The sequence below is a fragment of the Pristis pectinata genome, chromosome 27 (assembly GCF_009764475.1).
Source record: "Pristis pectinata isolate sPriPec2 chromosome 27, sPriPec2.1.pri, whole genome shotgun sequence".
Lineage (NCBI taxonomy): Eukaryota > Metazoa > Chordata > Chondrichthyes > Rhinopristiformes > Pristidae > Pristis > Pristis pectinata.
The window spans coordinates 20,257,440-20,279,712 of NC_067431.1; the positions used below are offsets into that span (position 1 = coordinate 20,257,440).

The following is a 22,273-nucleotide window of genomic DNA, read 5'->3' on the forward strand; positions in this document are numbered from 1 at the left end:
ACTGAGGGAGGCAAAGGAAGAGATTACTGGGACCTTGACCAAGAGCTTTGTATCCTCTTTAGTCACGTGTGAAGTCCCAGAAGACTGGAGATTAGCCAGTGCTGTTCCTCTGTTTAAGGGCAATGGGGACAAACCTGGAAATTATAGGCCAGTGAGCTTATGTTGGTGATAGGGAAATTACTGGAGAAGATTCTTAGGGACAAGATTTACTTGCGTTTGGAAAAGCATGGATATTAAGGAAAGTCAGCATGGCTCTGTGCAGTGGAGGTCCTGTCTCAATTTGATTTGAGTTTTTAAGGAAGTGACAAATAATTGAAGAGGGTAGGGGAGTGGATTTTTTTCCACATGGGATTTAGTAGAGCATTTGGCAAGGTCCCTCATGGTAGGCTGGCCCAGAAGATTAAATCACGTGGGATCCATGGTGCAGTTGGATACAAAATTGGCCCGGTCATAGAAGACAGAGCGCTGCGGTGAAAGGAAGTTTATCTGACTGAAGGTCTGTGATCAGGGGTTCCACAAGGATCAGTGCTAGAACCTCTTGCTTGTAATATATAAATGACCTGGATGGAAATGTAGATAGTCTGATTAGTACATTTAAAGACAAGACGAACAATGCTGGAGTTGTGGTGAGGGAGGTTGTCAAAGGATACAGCAGAATATAGATCAATTGGAAATTTGGGCAGAGAAATGGCAGATGGAATTGAATCCAGACAAGTGTAAGGTGTTGCATTTTGGGAGGTCAAATGCAAGAGGCAAGTATACAGTAAATGGCAGGACCCTTAGGAGCACTGATGTATGGAGGGATCTTGGGGTGCAAGTCCACAGACCCCTGAAAATGGCAACATAAGTGTATAGGGTGGTAAAGAAGGCATATGGCATGGTAGTCTACATCAGTCAGGGCCTTGAGTATAAAAGTTAGGAAGCTATTTTGCAGCTGTATAAAACTGGTCAGGCCACATTTGGAGTATTGTGTGCAGTTCTGGTTGCCACGTTATAGGAAGGATGTGGAGGCTTTGAGAGAGTGCAGAAGATGTTCACTAGGTTATTGCCTGGATTGGAGAGTATTAGCTATAAGGAGAAGTTGGACAAATTTGGACTGTTTTCTCTGGAACATCAGAGGCTGAGGGGTAACCTGATAATAGTATATAAAATTATGAGAGCTATAGATAGGGTAGATAGAATTTTTTTCCCAGGATGGAAATATCAAATACTAGTGCACATCGGTTTGAGGTGAGGAGGAAAGTTTGAAGGACATGAACGAGGCAAGTTTTTTTTTAACTATAAGAGTGGTAGGTGCCTGGAGTGCACTGCCAGGGGAGGTGGTAGAAGCAGAAATCATAGCAATATTTAATATGCATTAAGACAGACAATAACACATATGGAATGGAGGGATACAGATCATGAGCAGGTTTATGGGATTAGTTAGATTGGCATCATGGTCAGTGCAGACATGCTGGACCAAAGAGCCTGTTCCTGTGTTGTACTATTCTACTGGTGTTAGTTGGTGACAGGGTGACAGACTTGAACCTTAATCAGGAACATGGACAATGGAAATTGAGGCCTCAGTCAGTGACAGGCATGCACTTCTGTATCTTAAAATGGAACAATAATGGAAATCGGTGTCAGGATTGAGGACAGGGATGTTGGATCTTCCACTGGGTAGTGGGACTGGAATGACAATTGGAATTTCACTCAGAGGAATGCCTTTCTATATCCCAGTGTGGCACAGAAATGCAGATTGAATTTTAGTCAGGCACAGGCAGGATTGTAGATTTGAATGTGAAATGGGGTCAGGAATGCAGATTGAATGTTTTAGACATTGACAGTATGGAATATTGTGACAATGCTTCAAGTACAGTCTTAATGATATATTGATATTAGATTTAATTCCCCATTTCTTAGAGCAGTGTTTTTTTTTCTTGGTTCATTTCAGTGTTTTCTTCTTGTTCAGAGTTACAGATGCCTCAAAATAAGACTCGCTGGCTTCTCTTTTGTCAGCATTGTAAATCTGAATGAAAATTGTCAGGTGCACCACAGTGCAAAACATTTGGCTGCAAATATCACAACATTTAAAATTTTCTGTCAATGCATTGCATCATGTAAAACTCCCATTACGTTAATAATAGCTTGAAAAACAGCTTGTATAAGTTGATTCAATTTGTTTAGCATTTGTTCCCTTTCTGTGGCTTGACTATTGATTTTTTTTTATTTCTCTGCGGCCCCCCCCCCCCCCCCCCCCCCCACCCACCCTCAGGTCAGTATTTCAGCTAGGATTTTGCCACCCCTTTGTGTCCTTATATGTACCTAACTGATGTTTGTGATACGCTGGTTGCTGTGTTTCAGCTTAATATTTATATTACTTATTAGGAGAGAATCTTCACTGGATTTTGGCCCAGCTTTAATTGTCAACAGTTTTATGAAACATTGAGTTAAGTAAGAGCAATAAGGCTCTTGATGTTTACAGTATCTGAAAACTTAACTATCCCCTTCAAGTTAGGGTTAAGTAATACAGTCATTTTTTATTCCATGCCCTAAACCATATTGGTTAGTTATGTGGTGGTTCCTTTGGCTACAGGGCTAGGAGGGGAAATTGCAAGTTTCTGCTCTTGCTAGAAACGCATTTGTGCAAAGGTCTGATAAGGATTGGAGTGAATTTAATTGTAATGCCTAAACAGCCTTTGGCACAGTTTATGCTTGTGCATTAACACTGGCTATTGTAATGGTATATGAACCTACATTTAGTGGAAGTGTATCACAGAGATAAGTAAACCACTCATGTGAATTGAAGTGGAGGAAATTGGTCAGAAAGGAAGAGTGCAGAGATGGGATGTGGCCTATTCAGTTTGTATTATCGTGGACTCTGTTCAATTTATTAATTTTCCCTGTGATTTTTACTTGTTATCTTTATAATTTGGAGATAATTAATCTGCCAGTTAGTTGTTTGTGGATGGGCCATCTGATCTTCCAAGTGGACTGCTGTGCACATCCATTGACATAACCAAATAGATTAAATTGCTTCTGAGTTCAGTAGAGCAATTTTTCAAAAAATTATTAATTGTCAAAATCTAATGTATTTCAGTAGTGGAATGCTTCCCAATGCTGTGTTGCCACCATCATCTGATCACAACTATGCTCAGTGGCAAGAGCGGGATGACAGCACACGTACTGAACAGCCAGCACTTACTAAGAAGATTATACCTGCACCACAGCCAAAAGGACCAGGAGATCCAGATTCGCCAGTGCCTCTGCCTCCACCACCACTTGCAATAACAGCTGGTATGACCAGAATATTAAAACCATACATCATTTTGTTTTTGACTGGATTGGAGTGTATTAGCTATAAAGAGAGTTGGACAAACTTGGATGGTTTTCTCTGAAATGTCAGAGACTGAAGTGCAACCTGATAGGAGAACAAAAGTCTGTCTTTTTCCCAGGGTGGAAATGTCAAATACTACAGGGCATGGGTCTAAGGTGAGAGGTGAAAAGTTTAAAGGATATTTGCAAGGCAAGTTTTTTTTTTACACAGAGCGGTAGGTGCCTAGAACACGCTGCCAGGGGAAGTGGTAAAGGGAGATACGATAGCAACGTTTAAGAGGCATTTAGACAGACACACGGACAGGCAGAGAATGGAGGGATATGGATCATGTACAGGCAGATGGGATTAGTTAGATTGGCATCATGTTTGGTGCAGACATGGTGGGCTAAATAACATGTTCCTGTGTTGTACTGTTCTATGAAATGAATCCAGGCAATCAGCCAAGGGCTCGGAAAATTCGGGCACAGTTGTGAACATTTCCATAAATGGGCACAGAGTGGTATTGTAATTCTGTCTGCTTTGAAAAATTCATAGATAGCATCAATAGTAGTTGCTTTGTTTTCCTCAGTTGTAGCATTGATCATTTTGATGGTTTTTCAATTCCAAGTGTAAAATGTAGAAAACTGATCAGGTATATATTCACATACTGTATTTATTGATCATTCCACCTCCATTAATGGATTATTTTGGTGTCCTTTTAAACTCACCTTATGATGTGTATTGACACAGGCATACAATGGATTGAGGACGGCTCTTGCATTAATCTTGTGGAAGTTTGAATTCTGCAGTTAATCAAGCTGACATGAATTAGTGCATTTGTGTACAAAGAACTGATCCTTACTGTATTCATTTATAAAGAGGCAGCCTAGGCTGATCAGACCTAAGCATAATTTTTTTTCAAACCCAAACTCAGCACTGACATTTGGGTCTTGGCAGACTTGGGTCAGGTAACCAGACTCTGGTTATGGTTTATGGCTGATGGCTTGGTGCCTGTGGGTACTTGGAGGAGGCTCTTGGGGTTGGGGGTTCTAAACTGAAACTGATATAGCCTGTTCAGTGGGTGGGTTGGGATGAGCTCAAGGTGTTTGTGTTGTCTCATCGTAGTTTATTTTGAAAGCATGCAATGCTAGTTTTCTAGCATCAGCTGCATATTATATTCTAAATGATCTGCTGTAGCATTTACAGTGCATGTTAGTCATCTAGTGGTATATAATGGTATTGCATTTTTCAAATGAAGCTGTGAATGGAGATTTTCAAATTACAGAGAAGGATTTTTCAAATGCAAGAGCTGATGGAATGTCATATGGAACTATACATCCTGCCATTATCCCAAAGGGTTTTCTACCTATTTGTCTTTAGTGCACATATGATTATTAAAATTATAATTTCTCCTCGCATACTATCAGAAATCAAGGCTGCATCCAGGGAGCATGGAGTTGAGAAAATTGATCCTCATGTCTTCAGTACATTCAAAAGTAATAAAGCTACAGTCAATGTGGTCAATAAAATCAATTGCATGCAAACCAAGTGCAAGCAAGTTATTAACAGGTCCCAGTTTGCTTTTGGTTGTGGCATAATTTACAGTGGTACTGCAGAAATTGATCCTGCTGAGCCCTGGTTGTGTTCTGGTTTTATGTTTAATCACACTGTTAATTGCTTAACAGATAAGTGAGATTGTAACTGCCCCAATATAGGACCAAATCACTTCTGATTAAGTTTCCCTTTTGTCTTCCAATTTAAACAGCCAATCTTCTATTCAGTATCTGGAGTAATCACAGTAGACAGGAGCATAGCTGATGAAGATGTTGGAGCCAGTATTGTTATAATTAGAAAGCTTGAAAGAATATTAGTGTTTGACTCCAATTAGTTGTATGTAGCTGAATGAGCATTCGAGTAGAACCCATAGATATTAAGTTGCAATTGTTTCATCTTTTTATTTGTGAAATTGGATTAAAACTGAAAATCTGTGCATAAATTACATGTTTAATTCAAACTTTGTATCTTTATATACTGTTCAAATCATAACGCATCTAATATTTACAAATTCAATTCCCATTATGTTCTTTCTCCATCCATTAGCCCTCCAACCTTCACCCAATGCAAATTTATAAAGTTGCATTGCGTAACAAGTAAGCCATAGAACGTTTTTTTTTGTCTTGTCAGGCCATGAGGCCACAAACCAAATGCCAGATGAGAAGCAATTTCTGCCATGAATCTACATCGGGAACAACTGGACCAGGTCCATACTTGTCTATCATCCCTGCACCTTGCAGACAGATAGTCCTACATGTCCTCCCCAGGGGATGGATTTGCCAGCTACCGCAGGCATCCTCTATTGAATGGGAACAGAGTATTTCCACATGCCTTTTCTCACTGAGTCGCAACAACTGGGCTGAGCAGAGGTGGGAGTGCTAAGCAAACTCACCCGCTCACTGGGTCAGTGAAACCAGCTGGTGGCCACTCTTCCTGCACTCGCTCACTTTCCCAACATACTTCCTTGATCCTGTCCCGTACACTGTTTTTGTTCATTTCTGATCTATGAACTGTTTGGGTTAGAATAGTTCTCAGGAACAGAACCCTGTTATCAACCTGGGGAGGACCTGTATTCACTTAACTGGATTCATTAAGATCCCTGCAGAGTTGGTTATGCTTTTTAAAAAAAAAAGTTACCTACTTAGTTCAACATTTTTAGGTGTCTCCAGGCACACATCAATTCTGAATAATTATTGTCAGAGTACTACTATATTTTGGTCTGTTCATTTAAAACTGGTTAGTATCTTGTGGAAGTTTAAGAATTGTTTAAAGAAGAGAATTCATGATTAATTAATATAATTATTTTATTTGAGTATGGACTAACTTAAGCTTGAATTTTTTGGTAAGGCTCAGACAGAAGTCGAGAAGAGAGCCCAGATATTGACCCTCCTCCAGATGTTGAAGACAACAGGCAGTGTGTACTTTGCCTGAAATACGGAGATGACAACAAAAATGTGAGTATCTGCAACCAATTTAAAGTTGATAAAATATATTTCTACAAAAAATGCCATTTATTTTTGCACAAATGTATTCTACCAAATTAAGGTTAAACATTGCTGTGATTGAATTATTGTGTGATGGCTTGCTTGATGTATTGGAAATTTAGTTTACTTTTTAATTTAAAGTGTTACCTATAAATGCCTAGTATCATGTTTGCATACGACGCCGGCGGGCTCTAAAATAGTTCCATAGACATGCAATTGAAAATCAGAAATTGTTTCTGCAATTTTCATCAGTCAAATATTTCATTTGTTACAAATTAAAATTGGTTTAATGTACACTTAAAAGTACCATTTGACAGCTTTAAAATTGAGTGTGGTAGCTTTCATTGCTGCCACCCATAGTTGGACTTGAGAAAACAAGACTTTGGCTGATGAGCTGCAGTTAAATTAGTTCTACGTTAAATACTTTACAATGACCATCTGAAACAAGACAGTGCCCAATAATCACTCCTTGAACTTTTAATACTGACATCATTTCCAAGTTCCACCCCATCAACATTTTGGGAATACATCAGTAGAAGAACTTCTCATGTACAGACAGGGTCCACAAAAGTAGAGACTGTTCTCTGTAAATTATAGTTGAGTTGTTTCATCAAAACCTCTCCACCATATGAGGCTTAAATCAGAAGTGTAATGCAGTAATCTTGCTTGAATGAGTGCAGCTATATCAGCACTTGGAAGTTAACACCTTCCTGGACAAGATGCATGGCTGAGTTGGAATTCCTGTCACTAGATTCTACATTCTTTAACATTCGTGAACTACAGGATATATTTTACATTATCAACAGCATTGCCCTATTCTGACCTATACCACCATGAAAGATACCTCATTTCCCCTCTATCCTAATTTGACATGTGTTGCAACTCTTGCATTGTCACTGGGTTCTAACCAGCATTGTCCGAATTTAACATCACCATAAGACTGCAGCAATCTCAGGACAGCTAGCTACATCAAACAAATGTGACCTTGCCTGAATTCCCCACATTCGGAGAACCAATAAAGAAGTGGTAGAAAAGTAATCAGTTTCTTTCTTTAAGGTTATTAACAGATTAAAAAGCAAACTGTTTGAAGAATTTTTGGTTCCTACTGCGTTCTGAAAGTTGTTGAGATGATAGAATTGAGCATTTCCAGTTTTTTATTTACAGATTCACTAAAGCTGGCTGAGGGAAAACAGTACTTCATTTGAGTTATCTCAAAGGATATCTTCAGCTTACACAATAACTAACCATTGGGACATGGCGATTCCAGTGGTGTTGTAAACCTGTTTTGAATCCGAGTATTGATATAACTGAATCTTTTAGGATGCTGGACGTCTTCTGTACATCGGTCAGAATGAATGGACACACATAAACTGTGCCTTGTGGTCAGCGGAAGTCTTTGAGGATGATGATGGCTCATTGAAGAATGTCCACATGGCTGTTATCAGAGGCAAACAACTGGTGAGCTCCGGTAGTTCCAAAGGAATTTCCTAACCTGGTATAAAGTAAAGGGTAAAGAATTTCCTTGTTCTTTCAGTGATCTGTAGAGAGGACTGCCCTGATGAATAAGCAGCATAACACTGAGAGAATAAAGTTCATTTCATTGTTGATAATATTCTTTATATTTTCACCACATACACTTTATATCCATTAAGTGTGTTTTTAAAAGGTTTATTATAGTAGTTTTCCATGTCTCTATACTTTCCACATTCTGCTGGGGGTGATCTAATAGATTAGTGATTGACATGATAATGGAAATAGGAAAGGGAATAGCAAATAACAAAAGAAAATTTCAAATAAACCTTGAACAATGAAGTGCAAATCTCCTGAGAACAGAAGATGCTGGAAATACTCAGCAGTTACTGTCTGGAATCTTATTAATTAGGAAACTAATCATTCTCTACATAGACTATACAGATAAATCGAGTACTCTGGAACAAAAATATCTGTCAGTAGTCAGCACTGAACACTTGTGTGGGGAACAAGTCCAAAGCAGCAGCAAATTGTCTGTGATAGTGATTTGATAACATTGTCATAAAGTCAAACTCTGTCAAGCCATATCATGACAAAAGACTGTCCAAAGAGGTTTTGTTTTATAGCATTAATGTAACATTTATTAGCCAATGGAAATTCATGCTTTTTTTTTCAGCGCTGTGAGCGTTGCCAGAAAGCTGGGGCTACTGTTGGCTGCTGCCTTACGTCTTGCCAGAGCAACTATCACTTCATGTGTGCTCGAGCAAAAAACTGTGTGTTCCTGGATGACAAAAAAGTATACTGTCAGCGGCATAAAGATCTGGTCAAGGGAGAGGTAGGTTCAAGGTATATGAGCAATTTACCTCAATAATTCAGTCCATCAACCGAAGCACCTGCTGGTTTTGTAAGTCCTAGTGAGTAGCACAATAGTGTAGGGAAGAATCTGGTTGACAGTGAATTGGAGCTGTAGATTACTGTTTTTTCAATTTTTTTAAAGCAAACCAATCTTTTCAATGATTGAACGTTTTATTAGAAAAATAATCAAGAAATAAACATAGCATACAAGACCATTTTTCCCAACAGGCTGGTATTACTGACTCTTGCATGTAGATTATTTGATTCTCATAGTGCACAAAAGTGTATGATATTATGATAAGGAGGAAAAGTGGTGTTGATGTGGAAATTCAGCTTTGAATGAGAGAACAGCCTCAGGGGGTCATTGAGTCTACTTCTATTTCCTTTGTTCTTGTGGGTAACCAATAACTGCATCAACCATGACTCATTGGGCAGCACTCTGGTCTGAGTCGCATGGTTTTGGGTTTGTCCCACTCAAGCCTAACAGTCAAAGTTGGCATTCCAATGTTAAATCTTCTCTCCTAGGCAGACATAAAAGATCCCTTAATACTATTTTGTAGAAGTTATTCTCAGTATTTTGGCCAATATTCATTTTTTAATCAAAACAGGTCTGGTCATTATTATGTTTTTGAAACCTCGCTGAGATGCTACATTGTCTATATTACAGCAGTAATTATACATCAGAAATACTTATGCCTGCAACACTGTCCTTGTTGGAACAAAAATTCCATGACATCAGTTTGGAAATTTTCAATCTTAATAGCTTTTGGAAGAGTGTTCCAGATCTCCAGTACTCATTAGGTGAAGCACAAATTTCTGACATCCCCTCTGAGCAGCCATTCCTGATTTAAGCTTGTACCCTTTATTTTGGATGTACTGACCAGAAGAAATAGTTTCCCTCTATCAGCTTCTTTAATCATCTCAAGCATCTCAGTTTGATTACTTAATCTTCTATATCCAAATGAATGGAAGCCTAGTCAGTGCAACTTGTCCTCATAATTTAATCCTATCAGCAGTGGTGTCTGTGGAATTCACGCTGCTCTTTTTCTTGAAATGCAGTGCCCAGAACTGCAGTAGCAATAACATAACTACCCTTTTCTATTCCAACCTTCATTGAGTCATGCAGTGTTGAAACAGATCCTTTGGCCCATTTCAACCACTGGGAGAAAAAATTCTTCCTCAGATTCCCTCTTACTCCTCATCTTAAAATTATGCCTTCTGGTCTTACACCACTGCTACAGGGATTTTTTTAAACTATCTCCCCTATCTATGCCTCTCATCTTCTCATAACTGTGGATATCTCTATCAGGCTCCACCCCCACCCAACCACTTGCCTCAGCCTCCTCTGCTGCAAGGGAAACCAGGCCAAGCCCATTTAGTCTCTCCTTATAACTGAAACGTTCCTTCACAAGCAACATCCTAGTAGATCTCTTCTGCATGCTCTCCATTGCAATCACATCCTTCCAATAGTGTGATGACCAGAACGGCACACAATATTCCAGCCATGTCCTAACCAATGTTTTATAACATTGTACCAAAACCTCCCTGCACTTGCATTCTATGCCCCAGCTAATGAAGGCAAACATCTTGAATGCTGCTTCACTCTCTTGTCTACATGTGCTGCCATCTTCTTAGATCTTTGGACGTGTGCACCAAGGTCCCTTAGTTCCTAATTTTACTCAGGGCCCAACTACTCATGGCATATGTTCTACACTTATTAGACTGCACATCCCTCCTCCCTTCCCAAAGTACATTACTTCACACTTTGAGATTCTGTTAACCTTTCACATTATCTCTTTTACCTGTCCAGTATGTTTTAATTGTTTCTGTACTGAGACTTATAACCTCCGCTCTTTTATGTTTCCTAGCTTCTTGCCATTGAGAATATACCCTGATCTATCCCTTGCCACATACTTATTACAACACAGGTTAGCCATTTGGCCCATCAAATTCAGCAGAATAATCCTGTCGGTTCAGTTTTCCTTCACCTTTTTCCTCTGTAGCCCTCCATTTTACTGGAACTCCATCGTTCACACCTTTGCATACTTATTTAATCTGTCACTGCTCCATTGCAACTTTCTGCTCCAATGTTCATGATTACCACCACCTAACTTAATCTCACTAAATTTAAACAAGTGGATGCCAAATCCTTCCAGTCATTTATAAATATAATGAAAGCCTGCAACTCAAGTAGAAATTTCCACTATTCTTGCACTCGGTCTCCCACCTCCCAACCAGTTTCTTGACCCAGCCATTAGGTTGCTTCAGCTCTCATTTTTAACTGTCTCTTTTTTGGTCTTGTCGAATACCTCTGGAAGTCTACATTAATAAAATTGATAGACTACCTTATCTACCATGGTCATTGTCACTTAAAAGATTCAACTGGGTTTGTTAGACAGGGCTTGCCCATTACAAATGCCATTTCTGATCAGCTCACATTTATCCAAATGCTTGTCCACTCTGTCCTAAATAAGAATTAGAAAAATAGCGGTGTAACTGCTATTCAGCATATAATGTGACATTTATAACTTTCCAACCTAAGGGATTATTTCTAAATGATGTGAGTTTTTGGAAGTTCAGAACTAGCACATGAATTATGCCTACTTACAACAGTCTAATATGGAAACTGACATTCCATAAATTTCTCCACATTTGCTCTCATTAGTTTCTCCTTGGCCTTGACCATTTTGTTTCTAATTTTTTGATGAATCTAATTAGTTTCTCCTCTTGGTTTATTTATAGTTTTCTTGCATTGTGGGTATTTTATCCTCATCATTTAAAGTGAGGTTTGACAGAAATTTAGTTCTTTAACAAGTCTGCCCGTTTCTGAATTTTAGTTACAATATCTCCTCCAACTATATTTAAGAAATCGACATAACTCTGCTTTTCTCTTTGTAAAAATTTTTTGTGAGTTTATTCAGAGTAAGCTTTTTTTTTTGCAGTTCTTGCCACCTTGTATACTTCATTATTTATATCTCCTACTCCCAGTTTCTGCCTTGTTCTATGAAAGAGCTATTCAGTTTGTCCCACTTCTCTTCCCTGTTGCACTCAAATTTTTTTCCCTTTGCTGAAATTGCGTTTACCCATTTGTGACAGAGAATGCAGACAAATAAAGTGACATGCACCTATGCCAATATCAGTTTGTAGCAGCTGTTGAAAGATGTGTGAAAGTGCTTCGGTGGTTGAGGCTGATTTGTTTTCATTCAAATAATTGAAAAAAGTTGTGTTCACTGATAACAGCGTCGTCATAAGTTGTCTTGACTGTGTTCTGTGAGAAATGTACTCCGGTTTACATGATATTTTTTTTGTAAGAAAACCCTGAGTAGTAATTTTAGAGCCTTAAATGAAACCTTTCTTTTATTATTTTGCTTTGCGAGTTTAGGACAAAAAATGTGGTATTTAAATCTCCATTATTTTCTGTATGAAGGAAAATGTCGCTGGTTATTTTTGATACACCATGCAATCTTTGTTACAGACTGTTGCTGAGGATGGATTTGAGGTTTTAAGAAGGATTTTTGTTGACTTTGAGGACATCACTTTAAGAAGGAAGTTTCTGACTGGCCTGGAGCCAGAGAGTATCCACATGATGATTGGTTAGTAAAATGTCAAAACGTTGCATTTATATAATGACAGAATGTGATGTGTGGGAAAAAATGAGGCAAATTACCAAATATTTGTCAAAACATTGACTTTAAATAGGTGAAAGCACCTGTGTGAAGACATGGGATGTTAGGCCAGTCAGCTGCTTGAGCCAGTTCTGTTAATCTTTGTGAACATGGCTGATCTGTGGTTTGTCTCTGAAATATGCATGTTTGTTCTACATCTCTTAAATATATTTTTGTTAACCAAACATATTATCTGGGATTTAAGACAAATAATTGAGTAAACATCAATCACCATTTGTGAAATAGCAACTGTTTTGAACTACTTACTGATGAAGGTGTTTTTTGTAGTATTAATTTTGTTCCATCCTTCAATCTAGGTTCTATGACAATAGATTCTTTGGGGATACTCAATGATCTTTCTGACTGTGAAGCAAAGCTTTTTCCCATTGGCTATCAGTAAGTTTTCTTTTGTATTCCTACGCCATGAAGTGTTACAGGATGTTTTCTGTACAGTGTTTTCAATATTGTTGACATCCTTCTTCCAAATTTCAGGAACATTTGTTACTGCATTAACCACCAGATGTTCACAGCTGCTCTGACATTTGAAAATGAAGGTGTTAATATTTCATGTAGAGATTTTACATTATTTTCTGTTGCTCCTTTAGATTTTTCTTATCTAAATCGTGCGGATTAGGTTTAGGCTGCAGCATTTGTTGTCACAGTAACAAAAGAAAAACATTTGAGTTGAGATTAATTCTTCTAAATTTGAAATTGTAATAAATATACATTTATATTGCTAGTTTCATTAATAAAATAATGAACTTAAATTTACAAATGAGTTCTTATACCGTGCAGTCCATGATAAGTGCAGAAGCCCCATTTGAAAGAAGTGGGCTGGAGATGGAGGTCTAACACCATATCCCTGATTGCCTGACCTGTAGCCTCTGTGTGCCAGACCTACTGCTGGGAGTGCATTGTTGCAAAATCATCCTCAACTACTCACTTGTCTGTCATCACTTCTGCATTTATTTTTATGATGTAGTTGCCTTGGAAAATACCTGACATAACAATTTAAATGAAACTACAAAATATATTTGAGTTGAGGGGTGTAGGAGTCAATCTTGTCGGTCTTGTGAATTGGTTCACCTTCTTCCACTATTTTCAGCCTTAGTAGTGTTCTTTATCTTGGGCTTTGAGAATTCACCTCAATTGCTCAACCAAAAAATTCAAGTACAGGTAGGAAAAATTTAAAATTAGAACTTTTATTTGGTGGTTGGCTAACACTGATCTGGGCTGCTTCCATGTTCTATCACATGTGTTTCTGATGATTTTTGTTGGCATGTTGTGTACATTTTCAGGTGTTCAAGGGTGTACTGGAGCACGACTGATGCTAGGAAGCGATGTGTGTACACATGCAAGATCCTGGAACATAGACCTCCTCCTGTGGAAGCAGAAGAAAACAGCACCTTAGAGCACAGTGAAAACAGAACCGTGGCACATAGTCCAAGCAGCCCAGCAGGTACGTAGATGGTGCAAGTAAAGAACATCGTTTGCATAAGAAAAATGCTATAAGCACACATTGGGCCACTCAGCAGGTGAAAAAGAAAATACTCAATAATTGAGCTGGAATGTATCAGTATGGTAGGTAAAGTCAATTGAAGAAGTTCTTCAATATGACTTGAAGCTGTTCACTGGCTTCCTGTCTAAGATGGCAATGTGACTTGAAGCTGTTCACTGGCTTCCTGTCTAAGATGACAATGTGCACTGCTCAGCAAACCCTCAGCAATCCCTTATATTCCTGGCTGAGCTGGGCCATCTTTCCTCTTCCACATCCTGCTCCAAACTATTGTGTGTGTCCAGTGGGATAATGTGACTGACCATCATGCGTACTGATGACTCCAGCATTAAAGGTACCTTTTGCCCCGACAGAAAAACTTTGTTCAATCTCTCAGGCAAGGCCTGAACACTTGAATACCCTTTGTTATAAAGGAATGTGAAAACAAAAGTTAATGCATTAAGCAAGATATAGTTCATTTTGATTGTGGCCTTGTAAACTGAGTACATCAAATTACTTTGCACAATAAATTAAGAAATTTGAAAATTAGTTCAATTGTCAAACTGTGTGCAAAACACTGGAGTGACTACTTTTAATACGTGTACCTTGTTTCTCTCTGCAATCAGGAGCCTCCTTCAGGACCTCTCATTGTTTTGTAGCTAATTCTTGCAGGCAGACCTCATACTTTTCACATTGTAATTTCTTGCAATGAATGGAGAGGCCATTTGATTCATTGCTCTCAGATCAATCCTATTGGTCTCACTTGGTTCCTATAATCTATTCTCTCACATGCTCATTAACTCTGCTGTGAATTTCCTGCCACCCACCTACACCAGGGGTAATGTACACAAGCCAATTAACCTACCAACCATCACGCCTTTGGAATGTGTGAGGAAACTCGGGAAAACCCACGTGATCATAGGGAGAATATGCAAACTCTAAACAGACAGCATCCAGACACGAGACTGCAGATGCTGGAATCTGGAGCAACACACAAAGTGCTGAAGGAACTCAGCAGGTCAGGCAGCATCTATAGAGGGAAATGGACAGTCAATGTTTCTGGTTGAGACCCTTCATCTGGAATCCAGATGAAGGGTCTCAACCCGAAATGTCGTCTGACCATTTCCCTCCGTAGATGCTGTCTGACGTGCTGAGTTCCTCCTGCATTTTGTGTGTAAACCCAGGGTAGGAATTGAATCTGGGTAGCTGATGCTGTGTGTCAGCAGCACTATCTACAATGCCACTTTGCTGCTTTGTGCTAAAATGTATGGACATCCAGGGAGTGAATGCAGAGCACCATCTCAGAATATAAAATTTTCCAGGAAAGTAACAGTCAAAATCTGATGTAGAGTTCACGTTTCTGTAGATAGAAGTGATACAAGTGGCACAGCTAGTAGAGCCAGTGATCTTGATTCTTTCCTGACCTTGAGTGCTGGCTGTGTGGAGTTTGCATGTTCTCCCTGTGTATGGGTTTCCTCCTAATGCTAACGAAACAAAGGACTGCAGATGCTGGAGTCTAGATGAAAAACACAGTGATGCTGGAGGTCCTGAAGAAGGGTCCTGACCCGAAACGTTGACCGCCTGCTTTTCTCCATGGATGCTGCCTGGCCTGTTGAGTTCCTCCAGCATCGTTGGGTTTTCATTCTTCCTAATGCTTCTGTTTCCTCCTACGTGAGGGTTGGAAAGTTAATTGGTCACGGTAAAATGTCCCCTGAAGCGTAGGTGCGTGGCAGAATCTGTGGGGAGTTGTTCGAAATGTAGGGAGAATAAAATGGGATTAATGTAGAATTGGTGTAAATGGGTCTTTTAGAATCAGCTTGGACTTGATGGGCCGAAGGGTCTATTTTCAGACAGTATGACTCCTCCTATCAGTCCATTGAAATTCTACTGTTGATGTTCGGAAGTATGGCCAACATGGGGAAACTTGGATCTTTACCTTTCAGAAGTGCAGTCATTTGTAATGAGATATCTAGCATGATGGAGGATCTTTACCTCCTCCAAACAGTGCATTGAGGGTATGGACTTCTAAAACTCAGGTGGGCTGTGTGTCAAGATGGCGTCATTCTTTGCTCTTTCATTCTATGAGCCTGGAGTGTTCCATTTCCCTTGGTCAAATGCTAATAACTGACTTGGTTTCTCTTTGACAGAAATAGACACAACAGAGAATCAAAACACAGGTTCATCCGAAATGCCAGATCGCCATCCAACCTCTCATGGACCTGGGCCAATACCTCCTAGATCGCAGTCAGGAAATAGAACTCAGATATCTAGTTTCTCCCCGTCTCGCCGATCCACAAACACGGGATCAAGGCCCCTTCCATCACCAGGTATCTCTGTTGCCTTGCGCGCACACAGGAACATACAAGAAAATAGGAGCAAGAGTTGGCCATTTTACCTCCTCAAGCCTGCCTTCAATATGATCATGACTGATCTGGCCCAATGCTCAACTCCTCTTGTGTGGCAGTTCCACAAAGCCCTCAATTCTCTGATCTTTCAAAAATGTATCTACCTTCTCAAATAACTCCCCTGTTTGAGCCTTGACAGCCCTCTGGGGTGGAGAATTTCAGAGCTTTACCACCTGTGAGAAGAAATTTATACCCACCTCAGTTATAAATGACCGCTTTCATAATTATATCTCCTCATTTGAGACTCTGTCAGCAACTCCCTTGCCATGCTCCCCCACCAAGGATCTAATATCTTTCAATAAGACACACCTCATTCTTCTAAACTCCAAAGAATACAGGTTTAACCTTTTTGAGCCGTTTTCAACAGGACAACACATTCATTCAAGGAATTAGTTGAGTAAATCTCTTCTGAATTGCCTCCAATGCTGGCTCTTAAATCAGAGGACTAAAACTGTACAGAGTACTCCAGGTGTGGCCTTGCCAATTCCCTGTACAATCAGAACAATACTTCTCTAGTTTTATTTTTAAAGCCTCTGTACAATTTCCCATCTTAAATGCTTGCTATATCTGCATGCTAACTTTTTGTTTTTCATGAACCAGAACTCCACTCTTTTGCAGTCTCTCCATTTAGATTGTTTGGCATGAAAGCTATGCACATGGAACGATTAAATTGGCTTAGATTATTGGACCATGGGAATTCCAAGTTTGTTAGGACTAAGGTAGAAAATGTTGAGGCCCACAATTGGATCACCCATGATTTTGTTGAATTGCAGTGCTGGTTGTATGTCAATATAATCTATTGTTAAAATGTTATACATTTTAATTGTTCCTGAGATGATTCTTAATATGCACTTTAGGATACTGGAAACTAAAATATGTTTTCATTCATACTCTAATTTCTCTTGTGAATCATTTAATATATTGGGTAGGAATGTTCATGCTGTGAAGTGGTATATCAGCATGTACCTTCATTTCTGCTCGTCAGAGTGTAGTTTTGGGGATATATGGTATGCTGTATCATTTGGCCTACTTCTGAATATAGCCCAGTCCAGGAGGGTGAAGGTTTTCTCTATCATCTGAATACGTACGACGGGAAATTATTTTGTTGGGTAATCTCAATCCATCTGACTGAGTACAAATGCATAGCATTTGGTAATAAATTGGCATTCTTATGTGGAGGCCATGCGTCTGACTGAGTTTCAAGGGATAAGTGGAGTGGCAGTTCAAATGAGCTTTGATTTAATTAATTGGTGGAAAGACTGGTCTATTAGTGTTACAGGTTCTTGGAACCACAATAGAAAATAATAGATTATTTTTCTAGTCCTTGCATCTTGATAAACAACTGTAGAAAGGGAGTTGAAATATTCATAATTTATGTTTTTTTTAAGGGAGCCCCACACCAATGATTCATGAGAAAGTTACATTTGCCGATGCCCTACTGTCATCAGGGAGACGGAGCACCATTTCTAGGAGACATAGTACAACTTCAGTATCACCCCAACATTCCAGGCACAGGATGGCTTCTCCTTCCCAAATGGGCATAACATACGTAAGATCAAGTGGTAACATCAATACATCACCGTTGACCTCTCTCAGTGTATCGTCAGATACAGACACAGGAAGCCAACCTGGTGAAACTTTTCGTAAAGCACTTCAGGCAGACAAACTTGGCATTTCGCTTCAAGCGTATACTGGTCCTTCCAGCCGGCAACGCATCAGTAGTGCTGATTCTGTCCCTGTACACCATACAGGAGGTTCTCACACATTAGGTTTACAGCCGAACAGGACAGAGCCAACATGTGTTGGGCATCACAGTTCAAAAGAGCGTTCTCTAACTTTATCTGGTAACCATTCTCGAAGTGAGACCAATCCACCTGCAAGTACGCTGGATGGTTCAGTGACAACGTCAGTGTTACCACTGACGTCTACCTCAGTTCCCACAGTACCAGCATCACGTACATCACAGAAAGAAGCACGTAACAACAGTGCGTTGCTTACAAATTCTAATTCGGTGACACCACTCCCCAAAGAAACAAAAACCTGCACGTTATCTTTCCAACAAAAGGATTCTAGAAGACCAAATGAGCAATACAAGGACACTGTGCATGCAGGAAAATCGAGCAAGGAACACACTCACAGTCAAGGCACTGAGAGAATGAGGTTACAGTCTGCTGGAGCTAGCCATACTGTGACTGCAGGAAATGAATACCCTCGGTCAAACTGTACAGAGAAGAGACCAGTCACTAAAGTGTCCTCAGCTGATTTTCCCAGAAACAGCAGAGTACAGACAGGAAAGCATTTTGAGGGAAGCCCATGTTCCGATTCTGTTGCAGATCTAAAGGTTAATCAAAAAGCATCCAGCAATTCACTACTTGAACTGGCTGAGAACACTCAAACTATAGAAGAACCTGAACAGATATTTAGTGACAAATCTGCTGGCACTGAACATTATCTCCCTGCAAGTATTGGTGAAGGGGTCCAACCCCCATCTGACAAGATCCAGGCTGATATTCGCAAAAAAGAAATGCATACTTCACAAAAGCAAGAAATTCATGGATATTTAGAATCTGATTACCTTGTTGATGAGGATCATGACGAGAGTGTGGTCACATCCATGTCGGCCAGTTCTCAGGAAGTTGATGAGCCGTTGTCCTCAGTTGTGCCACCTTCAATGACAGAAAGTCCAGAAAATGAGCGGGAAAACCTGAGGTGTCCAAAGTGCAACAAGGTCTACAAACAAAGGGTGAAGAATCTGTTTCAAAAGCACGTGCTGCAATGTGGAAATCAGACTACACAGGAGGATGGTGATGGGAACAAAACTCAGGACAATGATTCAAACAAAAGGAGGTATCCCCGCCGCAGTGCCCGTGCACGCTCAACTACTTTTTTTGGGTTGACTCCCTTTTATGGGGTAAAATCATACGGTGAAGAAGATTTTCCATTCTATCGAGATCCCTCTGGGAAAAAACGAGGAGAGCAGTCAACTCAAGGACAGGTAGATGGAGCTGATGATCCAAGTACATCATCTGATGAAGATATGGAATACTACTACAATTTCACGAGAACAGTTATCACATCTGATAGAGAGGGAAGGCTTGAGCCATGCAGCTTCTTTGACGGTGAGGAAGATTGCCGCATACCCAGGATAAGTCAACTTGATGGTGTTGATGATGGCACAGAAAGTGATGTTAGTGTAACCACAACGACAGGGAAAACAACGCAGGTGAACAAAATAAAATCCAAAGAAAATGGAACTGAAAGCCTAGACCTTGATGAAGCAATTAACAGTGGTGCTGTTGATGGAGAAAAGGAGAACCATGGTATTAAAACAGTTTCTGACCTAAAAGGTAATGATTCAAAGTTAGATAACTGCCTTCCAGTGAGTAGAGTGAAGTCTCAGGGCCAAGACTCCTTGGGGGAGGTTTCTCTCACCTCACTAGACACTCCAAGACGAGGCCACTCCAGCACGCCTTCTGAAAAGAATTTGCTAGATAGTTTCAACACAGACTTGTTGAAGGCTGCCAATGATTCAGACAATAATAACAGTGATGACTGTGGCAATATTCTCCCATCTGACATCATGGACTTTGTTCTTAAGAATACACAGTCCATGCAGGCACTAGGGGAAAGCCCAGAATCGTCATCTTCTGAACTTATAACACTGGGTGAGGGCTTAGGTCTGGTTAGTAACAGAGGAAAGGATATGGGCAGTCTGTTTGAAGTGTTTTCCCAGCCGTTGCCTAGCACGGAACCTGTGGAAAGTGTCGTCTCGGCCTCCATTCCCGCTGAGGAGCAGTTTGAACTGCCGCTTGAGTTGCCGTCTGACCTTTCTGTTTTAACAACGTGCAGCCCAACTGTTTCTAACCAAAGCCACAGCAGCCTTACTGTTATCTCAACGTCCCAGCTAACCCCATCAGAAGATCAATCGGTACTAAATTTACCTGCCGCTGAGACTGTGGAAAAGGGGGTGACAGTGACTGGGGAGAAATCAGTGGCAGTGAATGAACCTGAAGTTTCCTTGATGGGACATCAAGTGGTGGAGCCATCTGGAGAAAGTCACATGGCATCAGATCAGTTCATGCAAAGCCACATAGACACCGACCAGCTAACTTCGCCAACCTGCACTCAGGTGGAACAAGGACTTAACAACCAGGATCTGACGGGGGTTGGCGCGAGTTCACCAATTGTCCTTCCAGTATCTGTTTCACCTTCAGTGCTACCTCAAGGTCAGAAATATGTCACAAGTCCAGATAGTCCTGGACCTGCTCCCATTGCAAGTTCTACAGCAGAGACTACAGCACTCCCTAAACCAGGACCAGAAAACCTCATTGTTTTCAATCAACATGGACAACTGTATGTTCTCCAGACACTTGCCAATGGAGTTGCACAAAAGATAAATCTAGCACCTTCAGTAGGAACTGCACAAGCAGTTATAGAGGCAAACAATACAGTTCTTGGGCAAAATGTTTCAATGGGATGCAGCCCAGCTTTGGCAACTGGTTTAAATGTTAGCTTGCCAGCTTCACAGTCGATATACACTTCTGCTACCATGACCAACAGCAGTGGGTTGATGACTTTATCACAACACCCTCAGTTACATTCCTTTGCGGGACCCACTGCATCAGCATTTCAGCCCAACAGCGCCAACTCTGCCTCTGGCCTCCTCATTGGGGTCCAGCCATCTCAGGATCCTCAGCTCTTAAGTTCTGAGCCCAGTCAGAGGCCAGAGCTTGTCACTGCCATGACCTCTAGTCCAGGATCCACTCAAGCTAAGAAAAGGCCAATAAACCGGCTGCCTTCTAAAAAGGGCAAGAAACTAGCACCTTCGTACCAGCAAACTTCAAGCTCTTCTTCAGAAATTGTACCGAATATGACTTCAATTAACTTCCCATCATCACAGGTCCCTGGAGGGATTGCTAACCAGTCAGGATTAGTGGATTTAGGAGCACTTGCAAACACAGGACCCCAGCGAACAATTCCAAACATAATCAAACGTCCAAAATCTGCTGTGATGTATTTTGAACAGGCATCTTTAGCTGTGCCTCAGCTTCAACAAACGCTGGGGGCAGTCGGTTCCACAAACATCATTGGTCCAGAAAATACTCATTTGGCAGCCGGAAATGTATCAGGATTGGGATCAGGCCAGTCTGTTTTGAATGTTGTATCTATGCATGCAGCAACAACAGCAACCAGTGCTGGTGCTGTAACTGGGCATATTCTGGGTCAAAGTTCAGTCACCTTAGCTACTCCCATGTTGCTAGGAACAACAGATATCACTGGCTCAATAAGCAATCTGTTAATCAAAGCTAGTCAACAGAGTTTAGGAATTTCAGATCAAGCAGTATCATTGCCCGGAGCAGGAATGTTTCAACATCTAGGGCCATCACAAAGCCCTAACAGTGGACCCCTATCTCCAGCACAGAGTATATGCTTGCTGCCTTCCACCCCAGCAGTCTCTGTACCAGTTGCACCAAGTCCATCTGACCAGGAAGGGACCTATCAGCTACACCATCAGAGAACTCAGCTGTTGCCAAGTAAATGTGTAGCAACAACTGCCCAGTTAGATGCTGTTTGCATTTCAGGTGGCCAGATATCAACTACCACATTGTGCGTGTCGTCTAGTGTCATGAGCAACACAGTTGTATTTTCAAACACCAGCATGGCTTCACCAGCTCCTGTAACTACTGTGTTTTCCTCTACCACGGACCAGTCTCCTGTCAGTAGTGTGCCTGTAGTATCTCCAGGCTCTCCAAGAACTAAGCCCAGGGTAAAACGGACATCATCCTCTTCTGACAAAACGAGCAATAAAAAGCACAAGGTGGTACATGTCATGACTGAATCCTGTGGAGGTCATCAAGATGTTCTGGAGTCTGATTCAGCTAACGTGCCCCTATCCTCTAGTGCAGGGTAAGTAATAAAGATGTTTTTTAAATCAGCTTCTAACAAATCTTAAGAATGCCACAATCCTGCATAAATGGTTGGACGCAGAGAGTAATGAGGAACCGAGACCTTGGTGTACTAGTCCAAAGCTACCTGAAGGTGGCGAAGAA

General features: G+C 40.6%; 1 protein-coding gene across 4 annotated transcripts in view; it reads left to right on the forward strand.

Annotated features, from left to right (window-relative positions):
- Window positions 1-22,273, forward strand: part of kmt2a (lysine (K)-specific methyltransferase 2A) — a 126,143-nt gene that overhangs the window by 73,332 nt on the left and 30,538 nt on the right. For all 4 annotated transcript variants that reach the window (XM_052039673.1, XM_052039675.1, XM_052039676.1 and 1 more), the window contains 9 exons: window positions 3,080-3,276; window positions 6,197-6,303; window positions 7,654-7,791; window positions 8,480-8,638; window positions 12,134-12,251; window positions 12,641-12,719; window positions 13,622-13,782; window positions 15,966-16,145; window positions 17,612-22,130. In XM_052039673.1, coding sequence (XP_051895633.1) covers window positions 3,080-3,276; window positions 6,197-6,303; window positions 7,654-7,791; window positions 8,480-8,638; window positions 12,134-12,251; window positions 12,641-12,719; window positions 13,622-13,782; window positions 15,966-16,145; window positions 17,612-22,130 — 5,658 coding nt within the window. The remainder of the gene's footprint in view (window positions 1-3,079; window positions 3,277-6,196; window positions 6,304-7,653; window positions 7,792-8,479; window positions 8,639-12,133; window positions 12,252-12,640; window positions 12,720-13,621; window positions 13,783-15,965; window positions 16,146-17,611; window positions 22,131-22,273) is intronic.